The sequence below is a fragment of the Camelus dromedarius genome, chromosome 24 (genome assembly GCF_036321535.1).
Source record: "Camelus dromedarius isolate mCamDro1 chromosome 24, mCamDro1.pat, whole genome shotgun sequence".
Taxonomy (NCBI): Eukaryota; Metazoa; Chordata; class Mammalia; order Artiodactyla; family Camelidae; genus Camelus; species Camelus dromedarius.
This window is the reverse complement of record NC_087459.1, coordinates 28,865,240-28,891,783: the sequence shown is the minus strand read 5'-3', so window position 1 is coordinate 28,891,783 and position 26,544 is coordinate 28,865,240. Positions and strand designations below refer to the sequence as shown.

At 57.6% G+C, this 26,544-nt stretch overlaps 3 protein-coding genes and 1 long non-coding RNA gene across 8 annotated transcripts; 2 read left to right on the top strand and 2 right to left on the bottom strand.

The window, feature by feature from the left end:
- Positions 1-7: 7 nt before the first annotated feature.
- LRCH4 (leucine rich repeats and calponin homology domain containing 4) lies at positions 8-10,794 on the bottom strand. Of its 2 annotated transcripts, none has more exons than XM_031432587.2 (18): positions 10,575-10,794; positions 6,896-7,040; positions 6,631-6,757; positions 6,360-6,465; positions 4,410-4,546; positions 4,147-4,262; positions 3,907-4,006; positions 3,586-3,676; positions 3,414-3,490; positions 3,237-3,298; positions 3,006-3,128; positions 2,822-2,890; positions 2,619-2,728; positions 2,430-2,513; positions 2,126-2,211; positions 1,825-1,962; positions 1,655-1,732; positions 8-382 (listed from the first exon to the last, which is right to left on the bottom strand). In XM_031432587.2, exons 1-18 carry the CDS (start codon positions 10,792-10,794, stop codon positions 278-280), a joined length of 1,974 nt encoding a protein of 657 aa, XP_031288447.1. In that variant the 3' UTR covers positions 8-277. The 2 variants fall into 2 exon arrangements, with proteins under 2 accessions (XP_031288447.1, XP_031288446.1); XM_031432586.2 differs by lacking the exon at positions 8-382 and adding an exon at positions 738-1,365.
- On the top strand, positions 9,548-20,413 carry FBXO24 (F-box protein 24). Of its 3 annotated transcripts, none has more exons than XM_064478654.1 (11): positions 9,548-10,270; positions 12,702-12,748; positions 13,495-13,593; positions 13,682-13,865; positions 14,826-15,064; positions 15,303-15,537; positions 16,205-16,363; positions 16,627-16,748; positions 17,006-17,137; positions 19,209-19,379; positions 19,692-20,413. In XM_064478654.1, exons 1-11 carry the CDS (start codon positions 10,258-10,260, stop codon positions 20,052-20,054), a joined length of 1,764 nt encoding a protein of 587 aa, XP_064334724.1. In that variant the 5' UTR covers positions 9,548-10,257; the 3' UTR covers positions 20,055-20,413. The 3 variants fall into 3 exon arrangements, with proteins under 3 accessions (XP_064334724.1, XP_064334725.1, XP_010997341.3); XM_064478655.1 differs by lacking the exons at positions 9,548-10,270; positions 12,702-12,748 and adding exons at positions 10,968-11,346; positions 12,544-12,546; XM_010999039.3 differs by lacking the exons at positions 9,548-10,270; positions 12,702-12,748 and adding an exon at positions 13,017-13,250.
- On the bottom strand, positions 12,844-24,659 carry LOC135319240 (uncharacterized). Its single transcript, XR_010377709.1, has 3 exons — positions 24,393-24,659; positions 15,345-15,592; positions 12,844-13,839 (listed from the first exon to the last, which is right to left on the bottom strand). It is a non-coding gene; the product is annotated as an uncharacterized LOC135319240 (long non-coding RNA).
- Positions 21,152-26,454, top strand: PCOLCE (procollagen C-endopeptidase enhancer). 2 transcript variants are annotated; one of them, XM_064478657.1, is made up of 10 exons: positions 21,271-21,467; positions 22,347-22,455; positions 22,878-23,136; positions 23,337-23,411; positions 24,038-24,162; positions 24,659-24,795; positions 25,142-25,413; positions 25,670-25,747; positions 25,884-26,054; positions 26,212-26,454. In XM_064478657.1, exons 1-10 carry the CDS (start codon positions 21,373-21,375, stop codon positions 26,376-26,378), a joined length of 1,488 nt encoding a protein of 495 aa, XP_064334727.1. In that variant the 5' UTR covers positions 21,271-21,372; the 3' UTR covers positions 26,379-26,454. The 2 variants fall into 2 exon arrangements, with proteins under 2 accessions (XP_010997339.3, XP_064334727.1); XM_010999037.3 differs by lacking the exon at positions 23,337-23,411 and having other exon boundaries at positions 21,152-21,467.
- Positions 26,455-26,544: the final 90 nt, after the last annotated feature.

The window sequence follows — 26,544 nt, the reverse complement described above, 5'->3', positions numbered from 1 at the left end:
GGCAACCTAGAGGGCTTCTGGCTTCTCTTTATTGCACTTGACACAAGATCCAGCGACCCGCTTTCCATCCCAGACCCTGGGCCGCACGCAGAGGCGGCCACGCGCCTTGCTGGGCCGGCCAGCTTCCAAGCTCTCAGGCAGTGAGGTGCCCGAGGAACAGGGCCAGGCCCGAGGCCGCCCTCACCAGTCCTCGCTAGACAGCAGAGCCCAGGCGCGTCTGTCTTCTCTGTTCCTGGGGTCCCGACTGGGTCGGGGCCCTGCGCCCCGACCTCAACCCCTAAGGCCGTTCCAGCAGCGCATGGACGACAGCAGCGATGTATGGGAGGCCCCTGCCCGGGGCCCCCTCCTCTTCCAGGATGTGGTGGGGCTGGCACAGGGACTCCTGGGGGGAGGGGCCCAGGTTAAGTTCCCCTTGTCACCACCTCCTGTCAGCTGTAGGCTGGGAGACACCCAAAGGGAGTCTGGGCAAAGGGGGTTGATAAGATGTAGGGGGCAACGGTCAGGGGCACCCTGGACATGGCTGGGGGATAATGAGATGCAAGGAAGCTGCCAGCAGATAACAGAAGGGAGACAACACAGGGGGCCCACACTCAGGGGTAAGGAGAGACCTGTCATTTCCAGAGGGAAATGCTGGAGTAGGCAGGCTGGCACACGGAGTCCCCGGGCACAGTAGGAGCAGTTGCAAACACGCGCACGCGCACACACACACACACACACACACACACACACAAAGTGGCCACAGTCTGTACAATTTATACAAGAGACAGGGACCCAGCCTGGGCCCCAGCATCCCCTACAAATATAGAGTTCTCTCTACAAAATATAGATAATTTAGCCCCCCATAGCAGCTGGGGGGGTGGGGGTGCAAGGAGGAAAGTTAAGATCCACCCTCTGGGGAAGCAGAGGGCAGGGCAGAGAGGACTTGAAGGCACCATCAGCACTGAGAGGGGAGGGACAGGGGGCGGGGCTACAGGAGGGGACCAGAGGCTGGGGGCCCAGGGTCTGGGAACACCAGAGTGGGGCCTCTGGGGTCAGTGTTTATGATGGAAGGGCATTCACTAGTGTCTTTGGTAGGGGCTGAAGGCACCACCGGTGGGGATGGGGGTTGCACAGGAGTCTTATAAATAGAAATAGGGCGACGGGGTGGAGAGGGGGTGACTTCAGGTCCTAGGAACCCAGGAGTCGAGTGTAGACGACACAGAGCAGCAGCATGAAGACCACGTAGAAGAGGATGAAGCCGCCCAGACCAGAAAGGGGCCAGAGGGGTGGGGGGGGCCTGCCCCCCACCCGCTTCACAGCCTCCAGGGTGGTCCAGAGCCCCTGGGTGGTGCCCTGGAGGAGATCCGAGGGCGAGCACAGGTCAGCCTGGGAAGGGAGAGTAGGACAGATGGACAAGGACAAAGGAGAGACGTCAGCAGCAGCAGCAGCAAGACAATCCCTCCCACCCCTTGACCTCAGGTGCCAGGGCCAGAGCCATGCCAGCATGCAGAGTGCAGGGAAGGGAGGCGTGCAGGACGGGCTGGCAGATGTGCTTCCTTCTGGGGAGTAGACATCCCCGTGAATGGAACCCTGCCATCCATGCAGAGTGCTAGGCTGAGCCCAGGACACTGCATCCCAGAGACCAGCCCCAGGCTCCTGAGAACACACCCCATACCTCAGGCACCCCCATTTTTCGACAGGCTTCTAAGAAACTCTCCACATTCTTCCGCGACTTGAGGGCACTGAGTTTTGGCTGGGGGTGGGTAAGAAAGGACAGAGAGTAAGGGAGAGGCCACGGGAGTTCCCTGTCCCAACCCCTACTTCCTGCCCCGGGCCCCAACTGACCACAGCAGGTGAGGGCACGTGAATGAAGGGCACGGAGCGGGGCCGCAGCTGGTTGGCCAGCTGACAGAGGATGACCCCATTGGCTAGAGCCTCTGCCAGGTCCTCGGGCAGGGGCCGCTGCAGCTGTGACTCAAGGACCTGGGAGGCAGGGGAAGGAGGGGGGAAGGCAGGGTCAGCAGGGAACTCCCGTCTGCCCCTTCTGTCTTCAGTGGAAACACCACGGTGGGCAAAGAGGATGCTGAGAGAGGCCAGGAAACTCAAGGCACCCAGACCCCACCCTTGCGGATCCCACCTCTCATACCTGGCGTAGTTGAGCCATCACCTCCTTTTCATCCAAAAGCTGGGGAGATCGCCGAGGTCTCAAGACAGAGTCTGGTGAGGAAGGGCCTGGAGAAAAAGGAGAGCGTGGGGCTGTCTCCACTATCCACCATCGACTTCACAGCCGGGTCGCAGTGTCTGGCACCCACATCTCCTGCCTCTGTGTGAGATTTTCCACACAAAGGGATAATTGACCAGAGAACTCCCAGGCCAGTAGGGGTAACCGTAGCCCAGGGGTTAGTGCTGCATGAGCAGTGGGTTAGTACTGGGGAGGGGGGAAGACCCACCTGAGCTACTCTGAGAAGAAGATCGGAAGAGGAAGCTGTTTGGTCTCTGAATGGAGCCAAGCGGCCGGGGAGCAGGTGCTGTTGCTGGGGGCCAGGGGACAGGTGCAGGTAAGAGAAACATCCCCTCAGTGTCCTACTCCTCCTTCAGGCAACCAGGCACCCATCCTTTTCCCATAGCCCCCGTCCCACCTGGTCCAGCTATGGGAGGGGGCTCCTGAGAGATGGAGGCAGCGGTGGGGATGGGGGCTCCCTGCACCCCTGAAGCTCCCAGAGGGGTGGCATTGGACTTAGGCGTGCCGCTGTGGAGAAACAGAAAGGGAATTTGAGGGGGAGGTCTGGGGAGGGCGTGTAGGGAGAGGACTGAGGGAGGTGGAGCCCAGGACCGCACGTACTTGTAGGTGGCCTGCGTGGACGAGGCAGCAGCACCCCCACCAGAAGCCCTGACTCCCAACTTCAGAAAACTAGAAAATAAAGGAGATGTGGGTCAGCAGTGCCACGCAAGGGCCCTGCCAACCCTGAGAGGCAGAGCAGCTCAGTGCCCGGGCCCACCGCCCAGCAGGCGCCCTGTGCCCACACCTGTCCCTCCTGGGTGCCCCCCCCACTCCACTCTGCTGCTGCTGCTGCTGTCGCCGCTCGCGCTCCTGCCACAACTGCAAGGTGTCTGGGCGCCGCCGCTCCTCCCCTGCCGGCTCCTCCCGCCTGAGGGGAAAAGGTGGGATGGGAGGTAGAGCTGGGGGCAGGGGAGAGGAGAGAGGGGCAGGGTGATGGAGTAAAGGGAGGAGTTGCCAGCCCAGGTGGCTCTGGTACCTGCTGCTCAGTGCCCTCTCCCTGTCCCCAGCCACAGGGCTTGGTTCTGGTGGCCGCTGCTCCTGAAGAAATAACAGCAGAGGGGCTGAGCGGGGGACTGCTCCCCAAGCCGGGGCAGGCCCCCTCTCTCCAGCTCTCTCCTGGAGGTTGGGTGCAAGGCGGGGGCTGGCCCCTCACCTCGCCAGCACCTCGCTCCTCGTCCTCCCCAGGGACGTGGCTGTCGATGAAGTCGATCTGCTCAGGGTCACCATCAGCTGGAAAGAGCAGGGCACATCAGCGAGCAGATGGGGGCACTCAGGCCCTCATCCATTCCCCCCAGCCCCTGGTCTGCCACCCGGCTGCTACTCACCAGAGCCATCCTCCCTCCGCTCCCTGGGTCCCCGAGGCTCCCGGGCCAGCTCGGAGATTCGGAAGGACAACTCTGAAAATTCATCTGTTGACTGTAAATGCAGAGATGCGGAGATGGGAGACAGCCTTTCTGGAACTCATGGGGTCCAGAGCCTCGGGCTTTGCTGCTGAGCCAGCCCTTCCCCGAGATGCTTGGGCAAGGGAAGGAGAGGACAGCTCTGGCCACCAGCTATCACTCTGAGATTTACAGGCAAAGGGTCCTGGCTCAAAGGCTCTCCCTGGGGCTGAGATCCACAGTGTCCCTTGGAAAGGAGGCCCTTACCTCATTTCCAGACCACCTCTTGCTGCCACTGTCAACGCTGTGGAAGCCCGAGTCCAGCCCACCATCGTACCGACGTCCTGGAAACAAGTCCTCGGCTGGGCTGGGGCCAGCCAGGGAGAGCTGGTCAGTCCTATTCCGGGCAGCAACCCCTTCACCCTCCCCCTGGAAACCATGGGGTCCCTGGTGCAAGGAAGTGGTTTAAGTATCTGGGGGCCTCCTTCCTTCCCACTTGGAACTTACCAGGGACTGAAACTCGGGGGACGGGATGGGGCCAGGTCCCCCAGTGTAGACCCCCCTCGCCGCCCAGCCTCTGTTGACAAATACTTGAAGATGTGAAGTTTCCCCTTCAGGCAGATCTAGGTGTGGAGGTGCATGGGGGTAATTAGTTAGGGGAAGGGAGGGGGGCTCCCTAGATCCTGCTTGACTACCAAAGGGACCCATGCCCCCAACTCTTGCTTGTCCTCAGCCATGTCTCTGCAGCCCAGCCCAGGCCCACCCCTCACCTGGGCAGGCGGGCTTTGCAGGGGGTTGCTGTCCAACAGAATGACCTGCAGGTGCCTGAGGCGGCAGAAGGAGACCGGGATGCGGGAGACACGGTTACAGGAGAAATCCAGGCGGACAAGAGGAAGGTCCCCCAGCTCTGGGGGTGGGTGAGGGAAGAGTCAGGAGCATGCCCAGGGTGGGGCCTTGTACTCACTTCCTCTGCCCCCTGCTCTGACCACCCAGTCATGCCTGGGTCCACCAAGCTGTGGGCACTTCCCAGGAACCACCTCCCTGCTCCTCTTCCTGTTCAAATCGACTTCAACTGCTTCCCTCTTCCTTTCCTCCCTGCCCACTCCACGCTGTAACTGCTCCTTCCTTCTCAAGTGACCATCACAGGGCCCAGACCAAACTGTGACACTGAGCTGTTCAAAAGCCTTCCAGGATGTGCTGCCGGGGCTGGGGCAGGTGAGCAGCTGTGCCCTGCACAAAGGCACAGGCAGGAGGGGGCTGCGACGCCACTGCACTTCACTAGCCAAGCCCTGGCCCACCCACAGGCCAGGGTGCCCCCCTCCACTTCTCAAAGAGGCCCCATTGGATTAGTGGTGGCCCAAAACATGGAATAAGAATAAAACTCGCCATTCTCTGTTCAAGCACCACTCCCTGGTTAAGGAGTGCACGACCTGGCTCAGCCCAAGTTTCCCACCTCACCAGCAACCCTCATACCACATCAGACAACCCTCCAGCCCCTGGGCTTCTGGGCCTCTCCACACACTGTTTGCTCAGCTGGGATAGCGCCATTTTCCTGTCCATTGCATCTTTTAAGGTTCAGCTTAAGTGTCACCTCCTCTATGAAATCTTTCCAGACACTAGGTTGGAATTCATTGGTCCTTCCTCTGTGTCCCCAGGGCCTTTTGCTGGGATCTCTTTTATGGCCTAGAGAGCCCTGACCAAACGCTTATTTGTACCCCCACTGACCTAGAAGGACACAGGGCCAGCTAGCAGTAGGGGGAGCCCAGAGAAACGGACGCCCACCTGACTCCCCCTCCTCCTTCTTCAAAACCGGGGTTAGCATGGCCCCGGTTCTTCCCACCCAGCCCTGGCTTGCCTTTCTAACCACATCTGTGCTGGACCCTCCCACCTCCATGCTTTGCACACAGGGTTCCTTCTGCCTGGGTTGCAGAAGGATGGAGAACTCTACTTCAGAGGTCAGCTCCTGCTGCGCTAAGGTCTTCCTCAGGGTCCCCAAGCACAGCCGTGTGCCGCCCTCTAGCTCCCATGGCTCTTTAAGTATCCCATTCTAGCATCTTCCTCTGCTTGTCTCTCCCCATCAAGCCATTAAATCTTAAGGGTTGGCCCCAGATCCGAGTCACATCACTCACATCTATCTGGTCCCCACCTACAACACCGGAAAGACACACATCGCTGGCTGAAAGGAAGGTGTGCCTGCTTTGCAGCAAAGACTGTCAAATGTCAGGGAGCATCACAATTAGCTCGTTAACATGGGGCTGCCTGGGCTCCAGCACACAGCCTCACTGACTCAGAATCTCTGGGGAGGCAGCACAGGGCCTCACCTGACTCGGGTTCTGAGAGCTCCTGCTGGAGTGAGTGGTGACACTGGGTGACCTGAAGGCCCCTTCTGACTGCGAGATTCTACAGGGTGCTCTGCCCTCACCCGCTCCCCTTCCTGTGCCTTTCCCCACGTTTGTCAAGTACGGCTAGTAGCCCATGCCTTGCCGGCCTCAGAGAGTTCCTGGTCAAGAGCAAGTAAAATAATCTACAGAGTGTCTGATACATTGTGAAACCCTGTCAACTGAGGCATTATTTTTCCTTGAAGATTCCTTGTCTGTGACTTCTCCGAGCTAGTAACACACACACACACACACACACACACACACACACACACACACACACACACACACACACACACACACACACACACACACACGCCCTCTAGTTCTTCATTTCCTCACCATCAGGCAGGGTGCTAAGCTGGTTCCTCCGAACATTCAGATCCCTCAGGGAAGAGAGGCCGCACAGCTCTGCGGGTAGGGACTGCAGCTCATTGCTGCTCACGTCCTGGGATGAGGAGAGAAGCAGGGAAGGAACCACAAGACCAGGACCATCAGAAGTGGCCTGAACCCAGCCACCCCTTTGGTCTCGGCCTTTCCCTGACTCCCCCACCAAAAGCTCCCTAGCACCTGGCTCATCAGTACCCCCTCCCGCCCTGCTCCTCATTCTCACAAGCTGTCGCAGGCTTCCCAGGGCGCCAATGTCAGGAGGCAGGGCTCCCAGTTTGTTGTTGCTGACAATGAGCACGCGCAGGGGCAGCTGGCAGATGTAGGGGGGCAGCGATGACAGCTGGTTTCGGCTGTGGGAAGGAGGAAGGAGGTGGGCTCACTCCCCAGGCACGGCATCCCAGCGTTGCCCTCCTTGCAGGGTCACCGGGGAGGTCACTCAGAGGCCCAGAAGGACAAGCCCCCACCCTCCCCTGGCCCTGCCTCCCTACCTGAGGTTGAGGTAGGTGAGAGCGGTGAGATTCCCCAAGGCTGGGTTCAGGCATCTCAGACAATTGTGGTAGAGGCTCAGGCCCTCCAGGGACACCAGCTGGCACGCTGCCTCTGGCACCTCGGGGAACCGGTTCCGGGACAGGTCTAGGGGAATCAGGTGGCAGCGGAGAGCTTGCATAGGCCCAGCCCTGGACAGGAGGACCTTGAACTTCCCCAGTGCCAGTTGCCCAGCCCTCTACCTCCCCAGCAGACCTATAAACCTGGACTCCCTAGAGCAAGAAGAAAGCCTTCTGTAAACTGGAGCACATTCCAAGCATGACCAGAATGGCAAAGGGAAGGCAAAGGCCTTGGGGTCACTGGGCTGGAGAATCCCAGACTTGGGGGGACGAGTCATGAACACCACCTTCAAACACACAAGTGAAGGGCTATTCTGCGAGGGTGGCTAGATTCTACAACTCTTGCTCCTGTTCTTCTGTGATGCCTGGAGAGGTGGGAGGCAAAGGTCATAGGAAAGGGTTGGCACTCCAAAGAAACCAGGAAGGTGATGGGCTGGGCGGCCCAAGGTAAAAATACGGACAACTTCTGAAGGGGGACGACCGAGAAAGCCCATCTCTCCTAGGGCCCTGTCTCCCAATCTCAACCTACTTTCAACCCAGGGGAGAAACCAAGGGTCATTATAGCCTGACTCTAGAGACCTGACACCGCATAGTGGTTCTTTACCAACCCCAGAGACCAGCAAGCCAGCTCCAGGGGACTATGTAAGTTACAGATTCCCAAAGACCAGGAGGGAAAGGTAAGCAGACCAAGCTGGAGGTGGGAGTGAGAGTCCTCAGGCCCCTCCCACACGGGCACTCTTCTTCAGGGCTGGTCTCCTTCCCACCCTCCTGCAGCGCCACCAGCCCTCCTCTACTTCCTCTCTCACTGACCCAGACTTCAGACCAGCCCCTCAGCCTGGGTCTCAGGCATGGGCGAGGAGTGCAGAGGGAGGGAAGGAGGCCAGAGTCTATCGCCATCCCTTTATCTCAAGTGGTGGCTTGCTATACCCATGCAAGGAGTCGGCCGTGGGGTTCCCACCAGTCTGGAGGCACTGCTTAGACCTCTCCAAGCCTGGGTTTCTGTTTCCTCTGCTCAGCCTGCATTGGGAGGGGCCTTGGGGCTGCTAGGGGAAGTCCCAGGCCACAGCACTTGGGTGAGTTTCTGAGAGGGCCCCCCCAGGGAGGGGCAAGCAAAAGCTGAGGTGGGAGGACTGGGGTATATCCCCCAAGGAAATGAGTCTTGTGACAGGAAATGAAGTAGAAACAATCTGTCAGGTTCTGGCTCTGGTGAGCCCTGTGTGTACCAGGGCGGGTGACTGGAGCCTGACGCCCCAAGAATCCTCCTCTCCCTCTCTGCTCCACCCCTGGTGGGCACCAACAGGAGACCTGTCACAGGAGAAGACAGTTCCGGAGGCTGTGGGAGGATCGGAGGCAGGGGCCATCCTCCCACCCTCACCCTCCACCTGCCTGCCTTCTCTGCAGCCACAAGCGTGTGCGCAAGGGCACGCGCGTGGAGGAAGAGGGTGGAGAGTAAGTTCCGATGGGGCAAGCGGCGGGGGGGGGGGGGGGGGCAAAAGCTAGGAGCGGAAGGGAGCCCAGGCTGGAGGAGGCAGCGCACAGGAGGCACAGGATGTGGTCTGTGAGAGAAGGAGCTGCACTTCTCTTTTGTGAGAGCAGCCCCTCCCCCCGTCAGGATTTGTCCTACTATCAGGGCCTGAGGAATAAGTCCAAGGGATATCAGGGACCTGCGCCACAGAAACCGTGCAAGGAAGGCGCTCATTGGGAAAGAGCTGGGAAAGCAGGAGGGGAGGGTTCCAAATGACTAGGGCAGCAGAGCGTTGAAGCTTTGAGTCTGTCCGGGGGAAGGGCAAGGAGGTGTGGGGAGCAGGGCACGGGCCACACTGACTGGGTTCCTGTCACTTCCCCTTTCCACCCCAAGCTGTAAGCACCCTGCTTTGGGAGAGGGGACAGAGGAGAGCGTTCTGGATCAGATAGACCCACCAGCCTAGAACCTGGGCCCTGAAAGTACTGAGGACTCCTGGGTGGAGAGCAGGGCAGAGAGGGGTTCTCAGGAAGCTGGGATTGTCCCGCTTCCCCCCCACAAGCTTGCTCAGGGAGAACCGGCTGCACCCTGAGCCGGAATGCTGGGGGAGGAGGCGGGAGAGGGTAGGAGCTGGGAGGGGCCCTGGAGTTCTCGGTAGTTTTCCCCAGGAGTCCACTCACAGAGAAAGACAGAGCCCTAAGGAGAATAACATTTGGTCTTTGTCAAAAAACAAGCAAGGGGGAGGGGAAAGGGAACAGACGGCGAGTGTCACACAGCTGCTGAGGTCAATCTGGAGGTAGGGGGTTAGGCGGCTGGGGGAAACTGGGAGGGACAGGAGTGGCTCCTGGGGCTCACCAATTCCCTAAACTCACTGGCTATAGTGTGGGCAAGTTAGTTTACCTAGCAACCCAAGACAAGTGGAGTGGTTAACTGGTTCTCCCCAGATTAGTAGAGGAAAGAGAATGTGGCGGTGCCCACAAGGGTGTCTGCAGGTGAGCAGGCTCCTGCTAGGGGAGAAATGCAGTCCCAGGGTAATGTCATCAGGGGGACACACTCTCATCCAGCCCCAAGTCCCACCCTGGGCTTGGCGGGGTGGAGTTTTGGGAATGCAGTCCCCCGTCCCCTCCCAATCCCCACCCCTCCAGCTGCCAACCCAAGGTCAGCGGTTGCCTCCTGAGCAGCTGAGGCCTGACTCACCTGTTACAGTGGAGTCCCCTACACCCTACCATCTACAGACACCAGGGTGGATAGCGCACGATTAGACGGTGGGGGAGTGGAAGGACAGTAGGACCGCCTCTAGCTTCCCAGTGCTCCTAGCTAGGAGATAAGATTTCCTTCCTTTCAGCAACTGCCTCAGGTCCCTCCCCTTAGGGAAAGCAGAAACTGAAATGGGAATTCTAGGGTCTCTATGAGATCATAGTCTCCGAAGTGACCTCACACACGCAAGGAGGAGGAGGAGTCTCAGATAAAGGGGTCAAGGATAATAGGAGGAAGAGCTCACGGAGAAAAGAGCTGGGGGAGGTGGGAGATCTGCTTCTTTCTCACGGCCTGGCTGGGTGAAGAGAGGAGAGAGCTAGCGACCTTAGGGGGCGGGACTACAAGCAAAGGAAGCAGAAACTTGGGGTTGTCAGGGGCAAATCCATGAGAAGCGGGGGCCTGGGTATCTTGGTGGAACAGGGCAATGAGTCGGAGACGAAGTGGAGAAAGAGAAAGGAGTCATTAGAGGGGTTCTTTGGGGCTGCTTTATGGACCGATCAGAACTGAGATTGAAGAGGTCACGCAAATGAGACAACCAGGTGAGGGGCGGGACCATTCTACAGGTGCGCAGACATGCAAATAAGAGAAGCGGCGGGCGGAGGCTTCTCACAACGCTCCGCCAGGGATGCTGGGCGTTCCGTGCAAACGAGAAATGCGCTCATTGTCTAGCAGTTCTTAAAGTGGGGAGGGGGTGGTAGCAGACTTATGCCAATCACCAGGGTCGAGAACTCCAACGGCCAGGTGAATCGGCGGGCCAGATTCTCGGGCCCCTAGAGAAACAAGTGAAGGGGCGGTACTATGCAAATAAGGGTCCTGGCCGGGCTTGGGGCCGGGTGCACTCACCAGCCTGGGTGATGTCTGACAGGTCGTAGCTCCGGGCCGCGCCCCGGGGGAAGTACTTCAAACGTCGGTTAGACAGGTTCAGGGTCCCGGTGGCCACGGCCTCTTCTAGGGCTCGCTCTGCACTGCGGCTCCCGGGCAGACCCGGAGAGCCTGGAACGGAAGTCGTGGCCGCCGCCTCCTCACCCCCGGCGGCGAGTGGGGCCGCTACTGCCGCCGCCATCCGCTCCCGGCGGCTCCCGCTGCCTGACTGACGGGGCTGGCCGTCCCTCCTTTCCCCTCCCCCTCCTCGGAGCCGCCGTAGTCGCTTCTAGGGGGAGGAAGCGGGCTCAGGGACTCGGCGGACCAATCGCGGTTTCGAGGCTCGTCGGAACTGACTAATCAGAACCTGCCGAGAGGGTGGAGACTGCGGTGCTGGAGTGAGGCGAGAGAAGGGAGGGGGAATAGACTCGAGCGATCGCCAACTGCAGACGCTCCAGGCCGGCCCGCCCCGCGCAACCGCATCCAATCACAAACCTTGGGACTGGAGATGAAGCCAATCAAGTCCAATCAGGAGGCGGGGACGCCGGCACTCAACTAGAAGGGATTGAGGCCAAGAAACTCAAGCCCCGGTCCTTTTCCAACGAAGGCCAATCGCAACTCAGATGCAGGCGAATGACTGTCAAAAAGGCCAGTTAGATCCTCCAAAGGGAACCTGGCCTGGCCTCTTCTCTGAAGGATGGCTCTACCTACCAGTAGCATGGGCGAGAAGGCGGCCCCTTCGCTAAGGAGGCGGGTGAGCTAGAACTTTGAGACTGAGGTGAAGAATGTGACCGCGGTGCGGTGGGTCGGCTGGAAGCAGTACGGCGACTGCATTAGTGTATGCGAGCTAGACTTGTTAGGGAGCGAGGCAGCTTTGAAGGCGCCAGGGAGACCGTGGGGATTGGGGGAGAGGGAGGCAAGGCGACGCCTGAGGCCACTGCACGGGGGGTCGTTGCAGCAGCAGGAACCCGCCATTCCAGCTGCGGAGGCTGAGGACCCCATGACAGTCTCTGGATCCCGGGCGGGCGGACAGGCGGCTTCTCAGAGACTGGAGATGCCCAGCTCAACTCCTGGAGGGAGGGTTACGGGAGATGGGGAAAGCCTCGAAAATACCGCCCCAACTGTGATGATCAGACCTGGCGGGGCCAGGCGGGGGTTAGTCTAGAGGGACCACCGCATCTAGAAGAAATCCTCTGTTTTACAAATGAGGAAACTGAGGCAGAGGGAAGTTGATGAGCTGTCAAGATCAAACAGCAAGTTACCGACAGGTCGCAGTAAAAGCCAGGCTCCCCCCTGCATCAGCTTTTGCGATGGGCTTTTTTCTGTTCGCCTCCCGAGGTGAAATGGGGTGGATAAGGGGACCCAGATACAAGAGGAAGCTGCCGATACTTGTTCAGTCCTCTGAGAGATCTTAACATCCTGTTAGGGGGCAAAAAGACCTAATATAATATAATACACTTAACTGGTTAATAGTTGCCTAGCCACAAACAGCTGAAGGTTCTTTCCCGTAAGTCACATCTCAGATGTTGATATTCCTTAAACATTTATTGAATTATTAAAATTCCATCATATGTATCCCAAACTAGCTGTTTACTAGTCCCCCTGAGTATGGGAGTTTGATTGGACGGTTGACAGTCTGTTAGCTAGCACAGTAAATCAATGAGTCTGTCATACTGTGGAGCTGAGGGCTGATTATCCAGGCCTGGATTCGTTGGAGTTCCTGGAAGAGCCAGCTGTTCCTTGGATGGATTGGTGAAGATCCTTTGCCCCCTACGTGGACAGACACAGCCCCAACTCCTACTGTTTCTCATCCATGTCACCCCCTGTCCCCATGAGACTACATTAATAGCTTAGACTCTGGGAGATACCCTAAGCTTTCAGAGTAAATCTATCCCTTTCTTCCACCTTAATAGGTTGCTCTTCCTACATGCAATCATGTTACTGTCCCAAGAGAGTGGTTTGTTTTTGGATGTGTTTCATGAAACTGTAGAGTTTGTGCTCAGTTGTTTTCAGTCTCATCTGGTGCATGCTTTCAGGAGATAGATGGTCTAATTAATGGAGTCATTCTTCCCCCTCACCTGTCAAACTGAGTTTATACTTTTTTTTGAGTTTATATCCGCAAGCTACAAACCCCCTGGAGGCTCTGGCCTGCTGAGGTATGAAGAATTCATCTGTTTCTCTACAGAGTTGGTGCTAAAAGGGCATCAAGTGGAAAAACCTACTACTACTCCCTGAAAGTAAAGGTCTCATCTACCAAGTTGTTCACACTTTATTTCTCCTGTCATGCATATCCCACAAGCCACTGGGTGGCTAGAACTGAGGTAGAGCCAAGGAGCTGAGAGAGAAAATCCGGGGCAAGGTTGGGGAAAATAGGTCACAGTGGCTGGGCAGTGAGGTCACAGAGGTTTGTCTACCCCAGACTCCATGGGGGAGGGGCCTAGGAGGCAGAGGGGCCCCAGAGGTCCCCCAAGCCCAGGCAGGGAACATGGTGTGGGAAAGGCAGCTGGGACGGGGGCCAGGGAGCTGAGTACGAGGGGCCAAGGGGCCCGGAGAGATGAGGGCTGGAGCAGGGAGGGGGCAGTCAGGATGGTGAGGAGAAGCCGGAGACGGAAGCTGCAAAAATTCACCGGGCTGTGCGGACGGGAGGAGGGTCTCAGGGTGAGGGGTGGGGACGGCAAGGCAAGGGATGGCAGCAAGAGATCAGGGGAGGGATCATTTGAAGGAGTTGGACAAAGAACAAGGCAGACAGGGAGGGGTAACCCATGGACCTAGAGAGAAAGATGGGAGGATGTGACAGCACAGAGCCAGAAGTTAGAGCTATGAGCCCCTGCGACAGTAGTTAACAGAAGGGAGAAAGAGGCATGACCCTTATGGAACCCCTATGCGCCCCCTTCTTGGGTAGGTGAAGCGCAGCTGCCCTTCGTGTGGCCCAGAGCCTAGGGGTGAAGAGAAGAAGGGGAGAGGAAACCCTATTTCTGTGCAGCTGTTTCCCCCAGAGCTGGTGAGTCCTTGGCAAGAGTTGGTGTTAAGAATAAAGGACTGGGGGCCAGGCCCCCATGACCCCTGCTTTCCCCCTCCCGCCCCCGCAGGTGGAGCATATCATCTCATTCCTCCCGGTCAGAGATGTAGTGGCTCTCGGCCAGACCTGCCACTACTTCCACAAAGTGTGCGATGCCGAGGGCGTATGGAGACGCATCTGTCACCGGCTCAGTCCTCGCCTTCGAGAGCAGGGATCTGGGGTCCGGCCCTGGAAGAGAGCTGCCATTCTTAACTGTACACCTTCCCCAGAACCTCTCCTCTTTGCCTCTGTTCTACCTTATTCTGGGATCCCTCCTGCTCCCTAAAGTTGCCCGATGACCTCAGTATTCCCAACCAACCTTCCAGGGCCCCTTTCTCTGCAAGAAATGTGTTAGATTTAAACATACTCCATTAAGGACTTACTCCACGTCTCTAGAACCGCTCTCTGATAGACATATCACCCAGAGCCTCCACACGCATCCCTGCCAAGTCTCCCTCCATATTCAAACTCTTCCAAATCTTACCTTGAGACGTCCTCCTCTCTCCAGACCTGGAGTTCTCACTTTTCTAAACCAGGATTTTTCAACCTTGTCACTGTTGAAACTTTGGGCCAAATAATTCTTTGGAGGGAGGGGCTGTCCTTTGCATTGTAGAATGTTTAGCAACATCCCTGGCCTCTACCCACTAGAGGCCACTAGCACCTTCTCCATTTGTGACATGTTCCCTGAGGGACAAAAATCACCTCCAGGTTGAGAAACATGCTCTAACTCCCTCCCTTCCCAGGGAGCACCTGTCCAATAACTTTACCTCACACATCAGAGATTGAGATCCAGATAGCAGGTCCAGAGCAAGGGGTGAGGAAGGGTTCCTGGCCTTTCCCTTCATTCCTTTTCACTCCTCCTTCTGCTTTTTTGTGAATTCTGATATTTCCTTTGATGTCTCTTATGCAAGTTTGGACCAGAGAAGTGCCCACTTAGAAGCATGTGTATGGCCCTGGCCTGAGGTGGGGCAAACAACTGAAGTTCAGGCATGGGGTATAATTTTGGGTATTGTCTAAGCTTCCCAAATGCCCCTTGGAAGGGGTCTGTTCCCCAGGCTTGGGGAAGGAGAGGAGCTAAAGCCCATGGGATCTGAGAACTCCAGTTGGCCCAAGTTCTGATTCATCTGCCTGCACCTTCTCGCCTCCTTAAACCTCCCTCTCCTTCCCTTTTCCAGACACAAAGGGCCTGTATTTCCAGGCATTTGGGGGCCGCCGCCGCTGTCTCAGCAAGAGCGTAGCCCCCCTGCTAGCCCATGGCTACCGTCGCTTCCTGCCCACCAAGGACCACGTCTTCATTCTTGACTATGCAGGGACCCTCTTCTTCCTCAAAAATGCCCTGGTCTCCTCCACCCTTGGCCAGATCCAGTGGAAGCGGGCCTGCCGCTATGTTGTGTTGTGTCGCGGAGCCAAGGATGTGAGTATCAGGACCCTGGAAGCTGAGACCCCACCTCTCCTCCGGGAACCCAGGGCCCACAGCAGTCCTGAGGTGTCCCCCTCAGGACAGTCGCCCTCCCATACCAGGAACCAGAAACCAAGTCCTCATTTCCGAGCCCTGGACCCAAGTATATCATCCCCCACCCGACGGTCCAGCTCCCTCAGCCTCATCCCACTACAAGTCCCTAGGTCCCAGACACCTTCATCTTCTCCTACAGTTTGCCTCAGACCCAAGATGTGACACAGTTTACCGGAAATACCTCTATGTGTTGGCCACTCGGGAGCAGCTGGGAGTGACGGGGACAACCGGCAGCCGGGCCTGCGACTGTGTGGAGGTCTACCTGCAGTCCAGTGGGCAGCGGGTCTTCAAGATGACCTTCCACCACTCCATGAACTTCAAGCAGATTGTGCTGGTCGGTCAGGAGACCCAACGGGCTCTGCTGCTCCTCACAGGTAGGGCTTAGAGCAGTGGTTTGCAAACTGTTTCCTGCAGATTCTTCAGAACCTGCTGTGGGAGGTGAGGAGGGAAGCCTCTCACCAAGGGTTCTACATGCCACCTTGTCCTGCTCTCAAACCAAACAGCTCTGCTTTTGTCTGTCTCCTAGCCTAGGATTCCACATAATGTTTCATAAGTCCTGCTACAAAAAATCGTTTGGAAACCATTGTTCTAGTGAACACCTGATATTTTAAATTCTGATCTCCCCAACCTTCGTGCCAGGCACTTTATACCCCAAACTGTCCCCTACTTTCTGTGTTCCCTGTACTCGACGACCACATGCCCAAGCCTGAGACCTTCCAGATTTCTTAATGCTAGGCAGGACCCTAAATCCCTAGACATCACCCTTCCCAGCACTCAAATTGGATTCCGTCACATCCAACTGCTCGGCTTTCTCTCTACTCATCTCTCACACTGAAGAACTTCCCTGATTTAGTTTTGGTAGTAAGGGATGGAGTCAAGGGAACTTCCCTTTTTCACCTCTACCCTTTTTCTTCCAACCCTACTCTGGGCCAGTGAATGTTTTGTCCTGTTATGTCTTAGGGAGTTTCTTGGGAAGTTAATGTAGATATTGGAGGGTCCCCTCACCCGCACAATTGTCTACCTCCCCGCCCCCTCCCCCAGAGGAAGGAAAGATCTACTCTTTGGTAGTGAATGAAACCCAGCTGGATCAGCCACGCTCCTACACAGTTCAGCTGGCCCTGAGGAAGGTGTCCCGTTGCCTCCCTCACCTGCGTGTGGCCTGCATGGCTTCCAACCAGAGCAGTACTCTCTACATCACGGGTAAGAACCACCTCCCTTCTTCCACAGATCCCAACTGTGGACAGACCTTCCAGATACAGACACCCCTCCTTATCCTTGGTCCAGCTCTGTGGTGGACCCATAGGGCATCCTAGTAAAGAGGTGTGTTTAGGTGCCCAGACATCATATCTGGTGCATAGTGGGTGTGAGGCTCCCCAGACCTTGCATCTTTTGTCCCAGGTAGGGCCTTACCCCTAGGAAATGGGTGCCCAAAGCTGCTGAGCTGAGGGTTCCCGACCCCCCAGACCAGGGGGGAGTGTATTTTGAGGTGCATACCCCAGGGGTGTATCGTGATCTCTTTGGGACCCTTCAAGCCTTTGACCCCCTGGACCAGCAGATGCCGCTTGCTCTCTCACTGCCTGCCAAGGTAGGATCCTGGAGGGGCAGGGCAGACCAGAGGGGGTGGGGCCTTTGAGACTGCAAGGTACTGAAACTCTGAAATATGATCAGGAATCAAATAATTGATCAGGGAGGGTCAGGGGACCCAGGGAGAGGGGTGACCTAGTGGGCAAGACCGAAAGTGATCAGCTGGCGATGGTAGGTTCGCAGTTGGGAGAGTCTGGAGCTCTGAGTTCTTCTGGAGACAACTGGATGCTCACCTCCCTTTTCAACCTTACCTCCTAGATCCTATTCTGTGCTCTTGGCTACAATCACCTTGGCCTGGTGGATGAATTTGGCCGAATCTTTATGCAGGGAAATAACAGATATGGGCAGCTGGGAACAGGGGACAAAATGGACCGAGGGGAACCCACACAGGTGAGACTGCTTCCCAGCCACTCTCATCCTGAGCCCCTTCCTTCCTCTAATTCCCTAACCCCTGGATCTCTTCACTTCTCTAGTTTCCATAGAATCCACTTCCAACTCCCCAGGAAGTTAAGCCAACCAGTACGTAATGCCTGTGCTACTGTGGCATGCCTCACCCAGGGTGGGCCCCACGAGGTGGGAGCTGTAAGTGCAGTAGGAACTGAGTGGAGTAGGGAGGTGGGCAGGGAGCAAAGTAACTAGAAGAGGTGAGATGCGAGCAGGGCCCAGTGGGTTAGATAGGATTCGGGTGGGTACCAGGAAAGGCATCCTGTGTAATGGAGATGGGGAGGAAGCTTGCACATCCCTGAGACAGTGGAAAGACTGGCTTGACTAGAGCAGAGTGTGTTTTGGAAACTGGTAAATATGAGGCGATATAGGTGGCTGTGAATCTATAGACGTACAGATTTGGAAAAGAGTCATGGCAAGTTCTGGAGCAGGAGAAGGCAACCCCCAGATGACTGAGAATAGATCACCCGGCCAGGGGGCACAGGAGGCCACCAGTGAGAGGCCCAGCGAGGCTGCTGAGTGACTCGAGCACCTGAGACAAGGACCTGTGGCTGGTACAGCAGCAGTGAGGACAGAAAGGAATGGATTTGTGAGGTGTTTTGAAAGAAAATGAACAGGTTCTGGAAACTAGGACCTAGTGACCTAGGACATAGGTGGCTGTGACAATAGATGGTATCACCAGTACACCTGTGAGTTGGAAAGGAATGCTGGTTTGAGAAAATAATGTGAATTTGGACTTTTTTTTTGCAGTGAGAGTAAAACACTAAAGTAGAAATGTCTAGCTGGATTCCATGTTGAACGAGGTTGAAACCACAAAAGCAGAGATAGAGGAGCAAACCTGGGTGGCAGCCGCCATTGTAGGCAGAGGGACTGACAGAGTTGTCTCTGAGACAGAGACACGCCCTCAAATGCCACATCCCCAAAGCCATGCGCACAGAAAGTTTCAAAAAGGAGGGGGTGGTTAATGGTGACAGTGATGAATATACTCACTGTAGGAATATACTCACTGACATGGAAAGATGGTCAGGCCATATTTTTAAGTGAAAAAAAAATCATGACATGGTTTACAGAACACAGTCCATTTTTGTTTAAAAATAGACAACTTTCGTGTGTATGGTTATACAGGCAACAGTGAGGAAGAATATCCAGCCAGACAGCAATAGTGGGTGGTGGGATTTCCAGTGATTGTTTAAATTAATTTTTGCTTGCCAATAGTTTATAACTTTATTTCTATAAAGACTATCAATTACTTATGTATGTCTTCTGAATTAAAGCGCTCACAGTCTCAGGAGAAAGCGTACAGGGGAGGCCCTGGGACTTGGCAGCTGGGAGGTCAAGTGCCTTTGGAGAGAACACATCATAGTGTAGCAGGGAGAGAAGCCAAATCACAGAAGGTTCAGGAGAGGCTGGCTGTGGTGAGAACAAGAACGTGGTCCACCTCAGACTGATCGCATAGCCAGTCCTGCTGCCTAAAATACAGGTAGGAAGCAGCAGGAATCAGATGGTAATGTTTTTCCAAAACAGGGTGGCCATTTGGAAAGATAAGACAAGTTGAAAATACTAGAGAGGGAAGGAAGGAATAAGGGGAAGGCAGATCCTTCCTGGGCCCTGACCTGGAATTGCACAGCGAGCAAGAGGAAGGCTCTTCCTCCCTCGAGGCTGGAAGGCAGGATGAGAGGATGGACTGGCCCAGGCCTGCGGGGGCCCAGATGAGGGAGCAGATAGTGGGCCCTGGACTCAGGCAAGAAGCCTGTGTTCCAGGGAGCCAGGAGGAGGAACCCACAGACATGCTAGAGCTCTTGTGCTCAGTCTAGGGCTGCCAGGGAACAAAGGAAGGGGAGATGGCTGCCAGTCTGCAGTCAGATCTCTTAGGGGAGGGGGAAGTATTCTGGGTCCATCTCTTCCATCCCCTAGTTTCCTGAGATGCTGCCCTGAGCCTTTCTGTCACCCATCTCCAACCTGGGCCCCCCAGTCCCTTGGCTTTCCCTGCTCAGGGACCCCGGCCCTGTGTCCTCAGGTACATTATCTGCAACGCCCCATCGCCCTGTGGTGTGGCCTCAACCACTCCCTGGTGCTAAGCCAGGGCTCGGACTTCAGCAAGGAGCTGTTGGGCTGTGGCTGTGGGGCCGGAGGCCGCCTCCCTGGCTGGCCTAAGGGGAGCGCCTCCTTCGTCAAGCTCCATGTCAAGGTCAGAGCAGAGCCAGCAACCAGGGAGGGCCGGGGCCACAGAGCCAGGTGGCCCCTAGGACTGTAGCTGGGACTCCCGCAGGGCCCGCTTCCCCAGCACCACCCACCTCCCAGTCCTGCCACGTACCATGGCACTTGGCTCTCCCTTAGCTGACCTTGCTGGTCCTCTCTGACCTCGCACAACCTTGGGGCTCAGCCAGCCAGCTCACTTGCTGGCTCAGGGCTGGTCTGAGTGGGAGGAACACAACAGCTGGGGCTTCCTGGGAACCCCTCACTAAGGCCCCACTCAGCCACGCCGCGTCTGTCCTCCAAGGTCCCTCTGTGTGCCTGCTCTCTCTGCTCGACCCGAGAGTGCCTCTACATGCTGTCCAGCCACGACATCGAGCACCATCCCGCCTACAGGGACCTCCCAGCCAGCAGGGTGGTGGGGACCCCCGAGCCCAGCCTGGGGGCCGGAGTGCCTGAGGACCCCGGAGGGGCAGCCCGGGCCTGTGAGGAGTACCTCAGCCAGATCCACAGTTGCCCCACGTTGCAGGACCGCATGGAAAAGATGAAAGAGATCGTAGGCTGGATGCCCTTGATGGCTGCGCAGAAAGATTTCTTCTGGGAGGCCCTGGACATGCTGCAGAGGGCTGCTGGAGGGGTTGGCCAAGGCCCCCCAACCCCTGAAAGCTGACCTCCCTCTCCTAGTCTCACCCCTGAAGGGGGAGTCCAGCCCTGGGCCAGGGGCTAAGGAGAGATGAAGTGGTGGCAGTGAACACTGGGGTGGGGGTGGGGGACCACACGAGGGTGGGGCCTGCTAGACATGCCAGGGTGGGCAGGGAAATGTTTTGTAAAATATTTGGGGGGCTACCCAGGAGGGGCCCCTGACCTGACTATCATGGACAAAAGATTTGATGGATAAATACAATAAAAGGCTGAAGCAAGGCCTGGTTTGGAACCCTGGGTCCTGGGAGGAACACAGGGCAGGAGTTGGCGGACCTGATGCCTCGCTTGGTGGACGAGGGAGGGTAGGAGCGTGACTGGGCAGGCAGAGCAGCCGCAGCTCAAGCTGTCACTTACTGCAGAGTTGACAGCACCTGGATCCTTCAGCCCATTTTCCTCTCCCAACCCCAAGACCAGGCACCCTGCCCTCCAAGATGACTCAGTCCACGTCTACTTGGTTTCCCTACTCGGATGCTCTGTTCACCAGATGGAGGAAGACGCTTCCTTCTGACTTCAGAAAGCTTCTCACCCATTTCCCTTCATCCCTGTGAAGTCAACCCCCCTTTCCCCCCATTTACCTTCCAGGTCTGGTCTCACATGTCCTTTTCCCTTCCTTTCTACTCCAGCTTCCTCTTCCTCAATAAGTAAAACACTCCTTTTATCCACATACCTTGCCTCCCTACCCCACACCCATACCTCCAAATATTTGGGAGAGAAGATGGGTGAACAGAATTCTTTGTGGCCTAGTTTGGCCCCGGGATGAAGAGAAGACAGTAGAAATTTGAAGTGGAAAATAAGCTGGAGCAGGGGGTGGTCAGGAAGAGGGTAAGTGATTAGGGGTTGGGAGTCCAGGGAATGACTTGTGGGTGCTGAGGAAGCGGGAATGGCGGGGGATCATGGATGGGATGTAAAGTCCTCGGGAAGGACCAGAGGCTATGTTGGAAGGATGCTCTGGCACTGGACAGAGTGGGGTCCAGATGACGTGACTGTATTGCCTGGATTATGGCTGAGACCCTGATGCTCCCTCTGCCCTTCATTGCTCCAACCCCTACTAGGTCAGTATTTATGTGTCCTGGACCCAGAGAGGCCCCTGGACTCGCTACTGTCCCAGCTCTGCTCTCCCTGTCCCGCCTTCCCCACCGCCCGCCCCACTGGCCAGTCCCCACGCCCACACACCCGAGGCTGCCTCATCTGGCACTGATTATCTCTGCTGCTGCTGCTGCTGCCGCTGCTGAACTCAGCTGCTGCCTCTGTCTTGAGGACCCCAGCGCCTCTCCCCCCGCCCGGCCATGCTGCCTGCTGCCACAGCCTCCCTCCTGGGGCCCCTCCTCACTGCCTGGGTTCTGCTGCCTTTCGCCCAGGGCCAGACCCCCAACTACACCAGGTAGGTCTCTTGGCACCTTCCAGATAGCTTGAAGTCCCTGATTCCTTGGGAAAAGGCGGTGGGGGGGGGGGTGTTGTGCCTATGGATTTTGTGGATTCTTTTGCTAACATCTCCCCTCCAGATCGCCCAGAGCCCCTACCCTCCTCTGGTCCCCAAGTCCTCCCTCTCTGCTGCAAGATCACTGTCTCCTGCAGGTCACCACTGCTCCTCACTCCTCCACAGTCCGTCCTCTGCCCTCTAAGTCTCCCCCTCTACTCAGACCCTTGGCCCTGCCTGGAACCTGAGAGCACCAAGACTTTGAACTTGCCTGGTAGCTGGACATCTGGATTCTAGGAGGGAATTAGAGAGATTGGGGAGGGGGGGAGGGGGGAGACTAGGGAGTCAGGCACTCAAGTAGTTAGCTGTAACTGGATCAGGGCAAAGGTTGGGAGCTCAGGGAACCCAGTCTCCAGGTTCAATCTAAGGGCCCAAGCCGCTGTTTCTCTCTCATCTCCCCGCCCCCACCCCTCCCAACCGCCTCGTGGCTGTGTCCACATCTGGAATTAGTTAGGCGGCTCCTGTCTCTGACTGCCAGGCAGGGCGAGGGGGGAGAATGAGGAAGGGGGGCTGAGGAGGATTCCGGGAATTCCTGTTGGGATGGGGGTGGGGCCTCCAAGGGGCTGGAAGGACAGCCAAGTTGCTGGCCCCACTTTTTCTTGACCCTCTACTGGAGTGTTTCCCACCCCAGTCCTGTCCTGGCTGATTAAGGGTACCCCAGATCCCTTGGGCCTTTCTCCCTCATCCCCCTGGTTTCCCTCCTTGGCCTCCCCATCCTCTTTACCCTATCCCAGTTTCCCCGCTACTCCCCTACTCATGGCTGGTGTCTCTTCTGTTGTCCAGACCTGTGTTCCTGTGCGGAGGGTCTGTGACTGGGGAGTCCGGCTACCTGGCAAGTGAGGGTTTCCCTAACCACTACCCCCCCAATAAGGAGTGCATCTGGACAGTAACGGTGAGAAGGCCCCTCTGGCCACTACCCCCTTGTCAAAGTCTCCAAGGCCTGGGTCCAGGTAGCCAAAGGGTGGGCCCCCTGCCCACCCTGAAGCACCACAGCTTCTCCCTGGGGAAGTCCAAGCCCCTCCCCTCTGGTCACTGATGGCATCAGTGCTCACAATAACACGTGGCAGGTGTCCTCACACCTTAACTCAGAGCCTGCTTTTCCTTTCCCAACTTTGTGCCCACCCACTTTAGTCTCTCCACAGACCTCAGGTCTTGTCCCCTGCGCAAGCCACAAGCCCTTTGCTCTGCACCCTGACAAAGCCCCCGCCCGCTCAGGCCCAGTTTCTGTAGGAAATGCTTGGGGAAAGGGAGGTGCCCTCCACCTGGTTGTGTTTGGCCTGACTTTGCAGGTCCCCACCCCTGTCCCGCCATCAGGTCCCTGAGAGCCAGACTGTGACTCTCTCCTTCCGAGTCTTTGACCTGGAGCTGCACCCCTCCTGCCGTTACGATGCTCTGGAGGTCTTTACTGGGACTGGAACCTCGGGCCAGCGGCTTGGACGCTTCTGTGGGACCTTCCGGCCAGCGCCCTTAGTCGCCCCTGGCAACCAGGTGACCCTGAGGATGACATCCGACGAGGGCACGGGAGGACGAGGCTTCCTGCTCTGGTACAGCGGGCGGGCCACCTCAGGCACTGGTGAGACCTCCCTCACCTCCGCCTTCTCCTTCTCCTAGCCCGCCCCTGGCGCAGGCCCCCCCCCCCCAGCCTTAACCTCCACCCCAAGAGCCTGGGGCCCCCATTATCTCCCTTAACCCTTTTTCCTCACTAACTGCCCCTTCAGTCCCTCCTCCCCGTCTTCTCTCCCCACCTCCCGCTCCCACCCACCCCTCTTCCAGGCCCCCCCCCAGGCGCGAGGCGGAAATGGGTCACGGACCCGCGGGTGGAATGGGCGGCCTGGGGTTACTGGGACGGTGAGTAACTGCCCGCCCCCGTCCGCAATCGGGCTCCCTCAGACGGGCGCAAGGGGGCACCCCCGGACCGGGGGACTAGATTCCCCCGACCCGGAACCTCCTACACCCAGCCCAGGGCTCCCGATTGCGGTCCCATCAACCCCCTCCTGGCGGCAGAAGTCTCCCCTAAAATGTTTAAGGCAGGGACCTCCCCAAAGGAGCCTCCCGGGCTGTGCCCCAATTTGAGGGCACCCTCACAACATGGGGACTCTCCAGCCACGATGGAGACTTCTCTGCCGGACTGGGGAGATGGGATCTCCCAGGGGAAGAGGAGTGATGTGACCTCGGGTCAGGGGGAGGGGCAAGAAGGGAGCGTGTCCAGTCAATTCCTCTTCCCCCTTCCACCGCCCGCCAGGGCGCCCGGTAGTCCGAGATATACCCTCCGCGGTCCAAGACCTCCCTGAGCCCCGCTCCTCCGAGCCCCTTCTCTGCTAACCTACCCCCCTCCTCCCTCCTCCTCTTCTCGCCCCCTCATCCTGAGACCCAGACATCTGAGCTTTCTGCACGGGCTCCCAGCCTAGAGCTCTCCTCCAGCTGACGGAGGGTCTCCACCGCCCCCCACCCCCACTCCTCTCTCCCCTCCCCAGAGCACCAATTTTGCGGGGGGCGGCTGGAGAAGGCCCAGGGAACCCTGACCACGCCCAACTGGCCCGAGTCCGATTACCCCCCGGGCATCAGCTGTTCCTGGCACATCATCGCGCCCCCGGACCAGGTACTGACCCCCTGCCCGAGCCGCCCTCGGGGACCCAGGCGGTGTCCTCCAGCATGCAGCCAGCAAAGATTTGTTGAACATCTACTATGTCCCAAGCACTGAGCTTGCCTTGGTGGGGAGCAAAAACAGACCCAGACCTGCTTGCATCCAAACAAAAAATGTAAAATTGCAACTGACGAGCCTTACGAAAGCGAGGTACCTGATGTTGATATAAACTGATTTCTGCGTACGTGTATGTGGTGGTGGTGGAAGTGGACTTGACCTTGCGGACTACGGCGACGGGCGCCACTGCAGGGTTCCCACGGGTGTGTTTCTCCGAGCCGTGTTTTGAATGCATTAAGAGAGGGGGTTCGAGGGGATGCGGAAGGTGAGAGAGGGGGCCGCTGCGAGCGTCCCGGAGGCAGCGGCGAGGTGAAGGAGGTGAGAGGTGGGGGCTCCTCGCCCTCGGCCGCCCCGGAATCCCGCCGCGCAGCCTCTGCCTGTTCCCTGCCGCTAGGTGATCTCACTGACCTTCGGTAAGTTTGACCTGGAACCTGATTCCTACTGCCGCTATGACTCAGTCAGCGTGTTCAACGGAGCTGTGAGCGACGACGCCAAGCGGCTGGGGAAGTTCTGCGGCGACACCGCCCCGGGGTGAGGGGGCCGGACCCGGGTGGGCGATGGAATCTGGGCGTCTCCACCGCCTCAGGTGCGGGAGTCGGGGACCGCGCTCTGCTGGTGGGAGGGGCGGGGCTTAGCTTAAGACGCGGGATGCGCCCAGGTGGGTGGGCGGAGCAGGTAGACCGCCTGACAGGCAGCCGGGTTTGGGGCCAAGCCTGGAGTCCGCAGATCAAGAGGCGAGTGGGGCTGGCGAAATCGGAAAGCTAATGCAGCCACCGATGGGCAGAGGTTAAAAGGCCACCGGCCCGGGTAGGGGGCAGGATGCGCTGCCCGCCTGACGCCCTCGCACCGCCACACCCCATTGCCCCGCCGCCCGCAGTCCCATCTCCTCTGAAGGGAACGAGCTCCTTGTCCAGTTCGTCTCGGACCTCAGCGTCACGGCCGACGGCTTCTCAGCCTCCTACAGGACTCTGCCGCGGGGCGCCACTGAAGAAGGGCCGGCCCGGAGCCCAGGGGAGGACTCCCGGTCGAGTCCCCCGCTCCTCAGCCCAGGCCCCAAGCCTGGAGCCGGGACCAAAGTCAAGCCTGAACCCCTACCTGAGGAAAAACTGAAGGCCCTACCTAAGGCAGAGGCAGCTCCGGTGGGCCCCGGTGAGTCTGGGAAGGGAGAGGAAGTGGACTCAGACTGAAGGGAGCTGTATCAGCGGTCCTTCCTGCGCTCATTCATTTGTTCATACAACACTCACTAGTGTCGCCTCTGTGCTAAGGGCTGGTACTGGGTGCTGGGACCCAAAGCTGGATAGGGCCCTGAACATGGTCAAAGCAATGAGGCTTTGGTGGGGAAAGTGGTCCTTCCTACCTGCTGGGTAGGTTACCCTCCACAAACAGTGCCCCCATCCCCTACCAGGTGCAGCCAGTGTCCCCTGCCCAAAGCAGTGCCGGCGGAAAGGCACCTTGCAGAGCAACTTCTGTAACAGCAACCTGGGTAAGAAGCTTCATCCCCAGCTCTGCCCTTTCAGCTCCCCTAATCTCCCCTCCTGTCCCCAAAGTCCCCCTTCTTTCTAGTTCCAGCCCTGCCCTGGCCTCCTGTCTCCTCACCTCTCACCTCAACTCTCTCACAGTGGTGACCGCAACAGTGAAGTCCATGGTTCGGGGCCCAGGGGAGGGCCTCATGGTGACTGTCAGTCTCATTGGTGTTTACAAAACCGGAGGCCTGGATCTGCCATCTCCACCCACTGACACCTCCTTAAAGTTTTACGTGCCCTGCAAGCACTGCCCCCACATGAAGAAAGGTAATGGAGATGTGGGGAAATGGAGATGTGGGGAAATGGAGAGGGGGACTTAGCCTCATGAACACGATAGAGGTAGAATCTGAGGGACTAGGGTGAGGAGGTTCATCTACAAGGTCTCAATAACATGAGCTCTCAATCCCTCCCTCCCCCTCCCCAGGAGCCAGTTACCTGCTGATGAGCCAGGTGGAAGAGAACAGAGGTCTCATCCTTCCTCCAGAGAACTTCGTGGTTCCCTACCGGCCCAACCAGGACCAGATCCTCACCAACCTCAGCAAGAGGAGGTGCGCATCCCAGCCTGTTCAGGCTGCTGGGTCCCAGGTCTAAGCCCAGGCCAGCCTCGGACTGTGGCCCTAAGGACCCCTTTCTTATCCAAATAAATGTTTCTTGACTGAGGAAGGGGTCACATCTCCATTTCCATGGTTTTGGTGCTCATCTTGGGGATTTGTTTTCATTCATTCGTTAAACTCAATAGTTACCATACCATAAGAAT

What these genes read in the sequence shown, in the direction of transcription:
- LRCH4 (XM_031432586.2), bottom strand. Translation starts at nt 10,794, where the DNA reads ATGGCGGCGGCAGTAGCGGCCCCACTCGCCGCCGGGGGTGAGGAGGCG. An exon ending in GTCAGACATCACCCAGGCTG is followed by an intron (nt 7,041 to 10,574) that starts GTGAGTGCACCC and finishes TGATTCCCCTAG; the next exon opens with ACCTGTCCCGGAACCGGTTC. An exon ending in GAAAAATGGGGGTGCCTGAG is followed by an intron (nt 1,366 to 1,654) that starts GTATGGGGTGTG and finishes CTCCCTTCCCAG; the next exon opens with GCTGACCTGTGCTCGCCCTC.
- FBXO24 (XM_010999039.3), top strand. Translation starts at nt 13,017, where the DNA reads ATGGGGGAGGGGCCTAGGAGGCAGAGGGGCCCCAGAGGTCCCCCAAGC. An exon ending in CTCTCTCACTGCCTGCCAAG is followed by an intron (nt 16,749 to 17,005) that starts GTAGGATCCTGG and finishes CTTACCTCCTAG; the next exon opens with ATCCTATTCTGTGCTCTTGG. An exon ending in TCGTCAAGCTCCATGTCAAG is followed by an intron (nt 19,380 to 19,691) that starts GTCAGAGCAGAG and finishes CTGTCCTCCAAG; the next exon opens with GTCCCTCTGTGTGCCTGCTC.
- PCOLCE (XM_064478657.1), top strand. Translation starts at nt 21,373, where the DNA reads ATGCTGCCTGCTGCCACAGCCTCCCTCCTGGGGCCCCTCCTCACTGCC. An exon ending in GGCCTGGGGTTACTGGGACG is followed by an intron (nt 23,412 to 24,037) that starts GTGAGTAACTGC and finishes TCCCCTCCCCAG; the next exon opens with AGCACCAATTTTGCGGGGGG. An exon ending in TGCGGCGACACCGCCCCGGG is followed by an intron (nt 24,796 to 25,141) that starts GTGAGGGGGCCG and finishes CGCCGCCCGCAG; the next exon opens with TCCCATCTCCTCTGAAGGGA.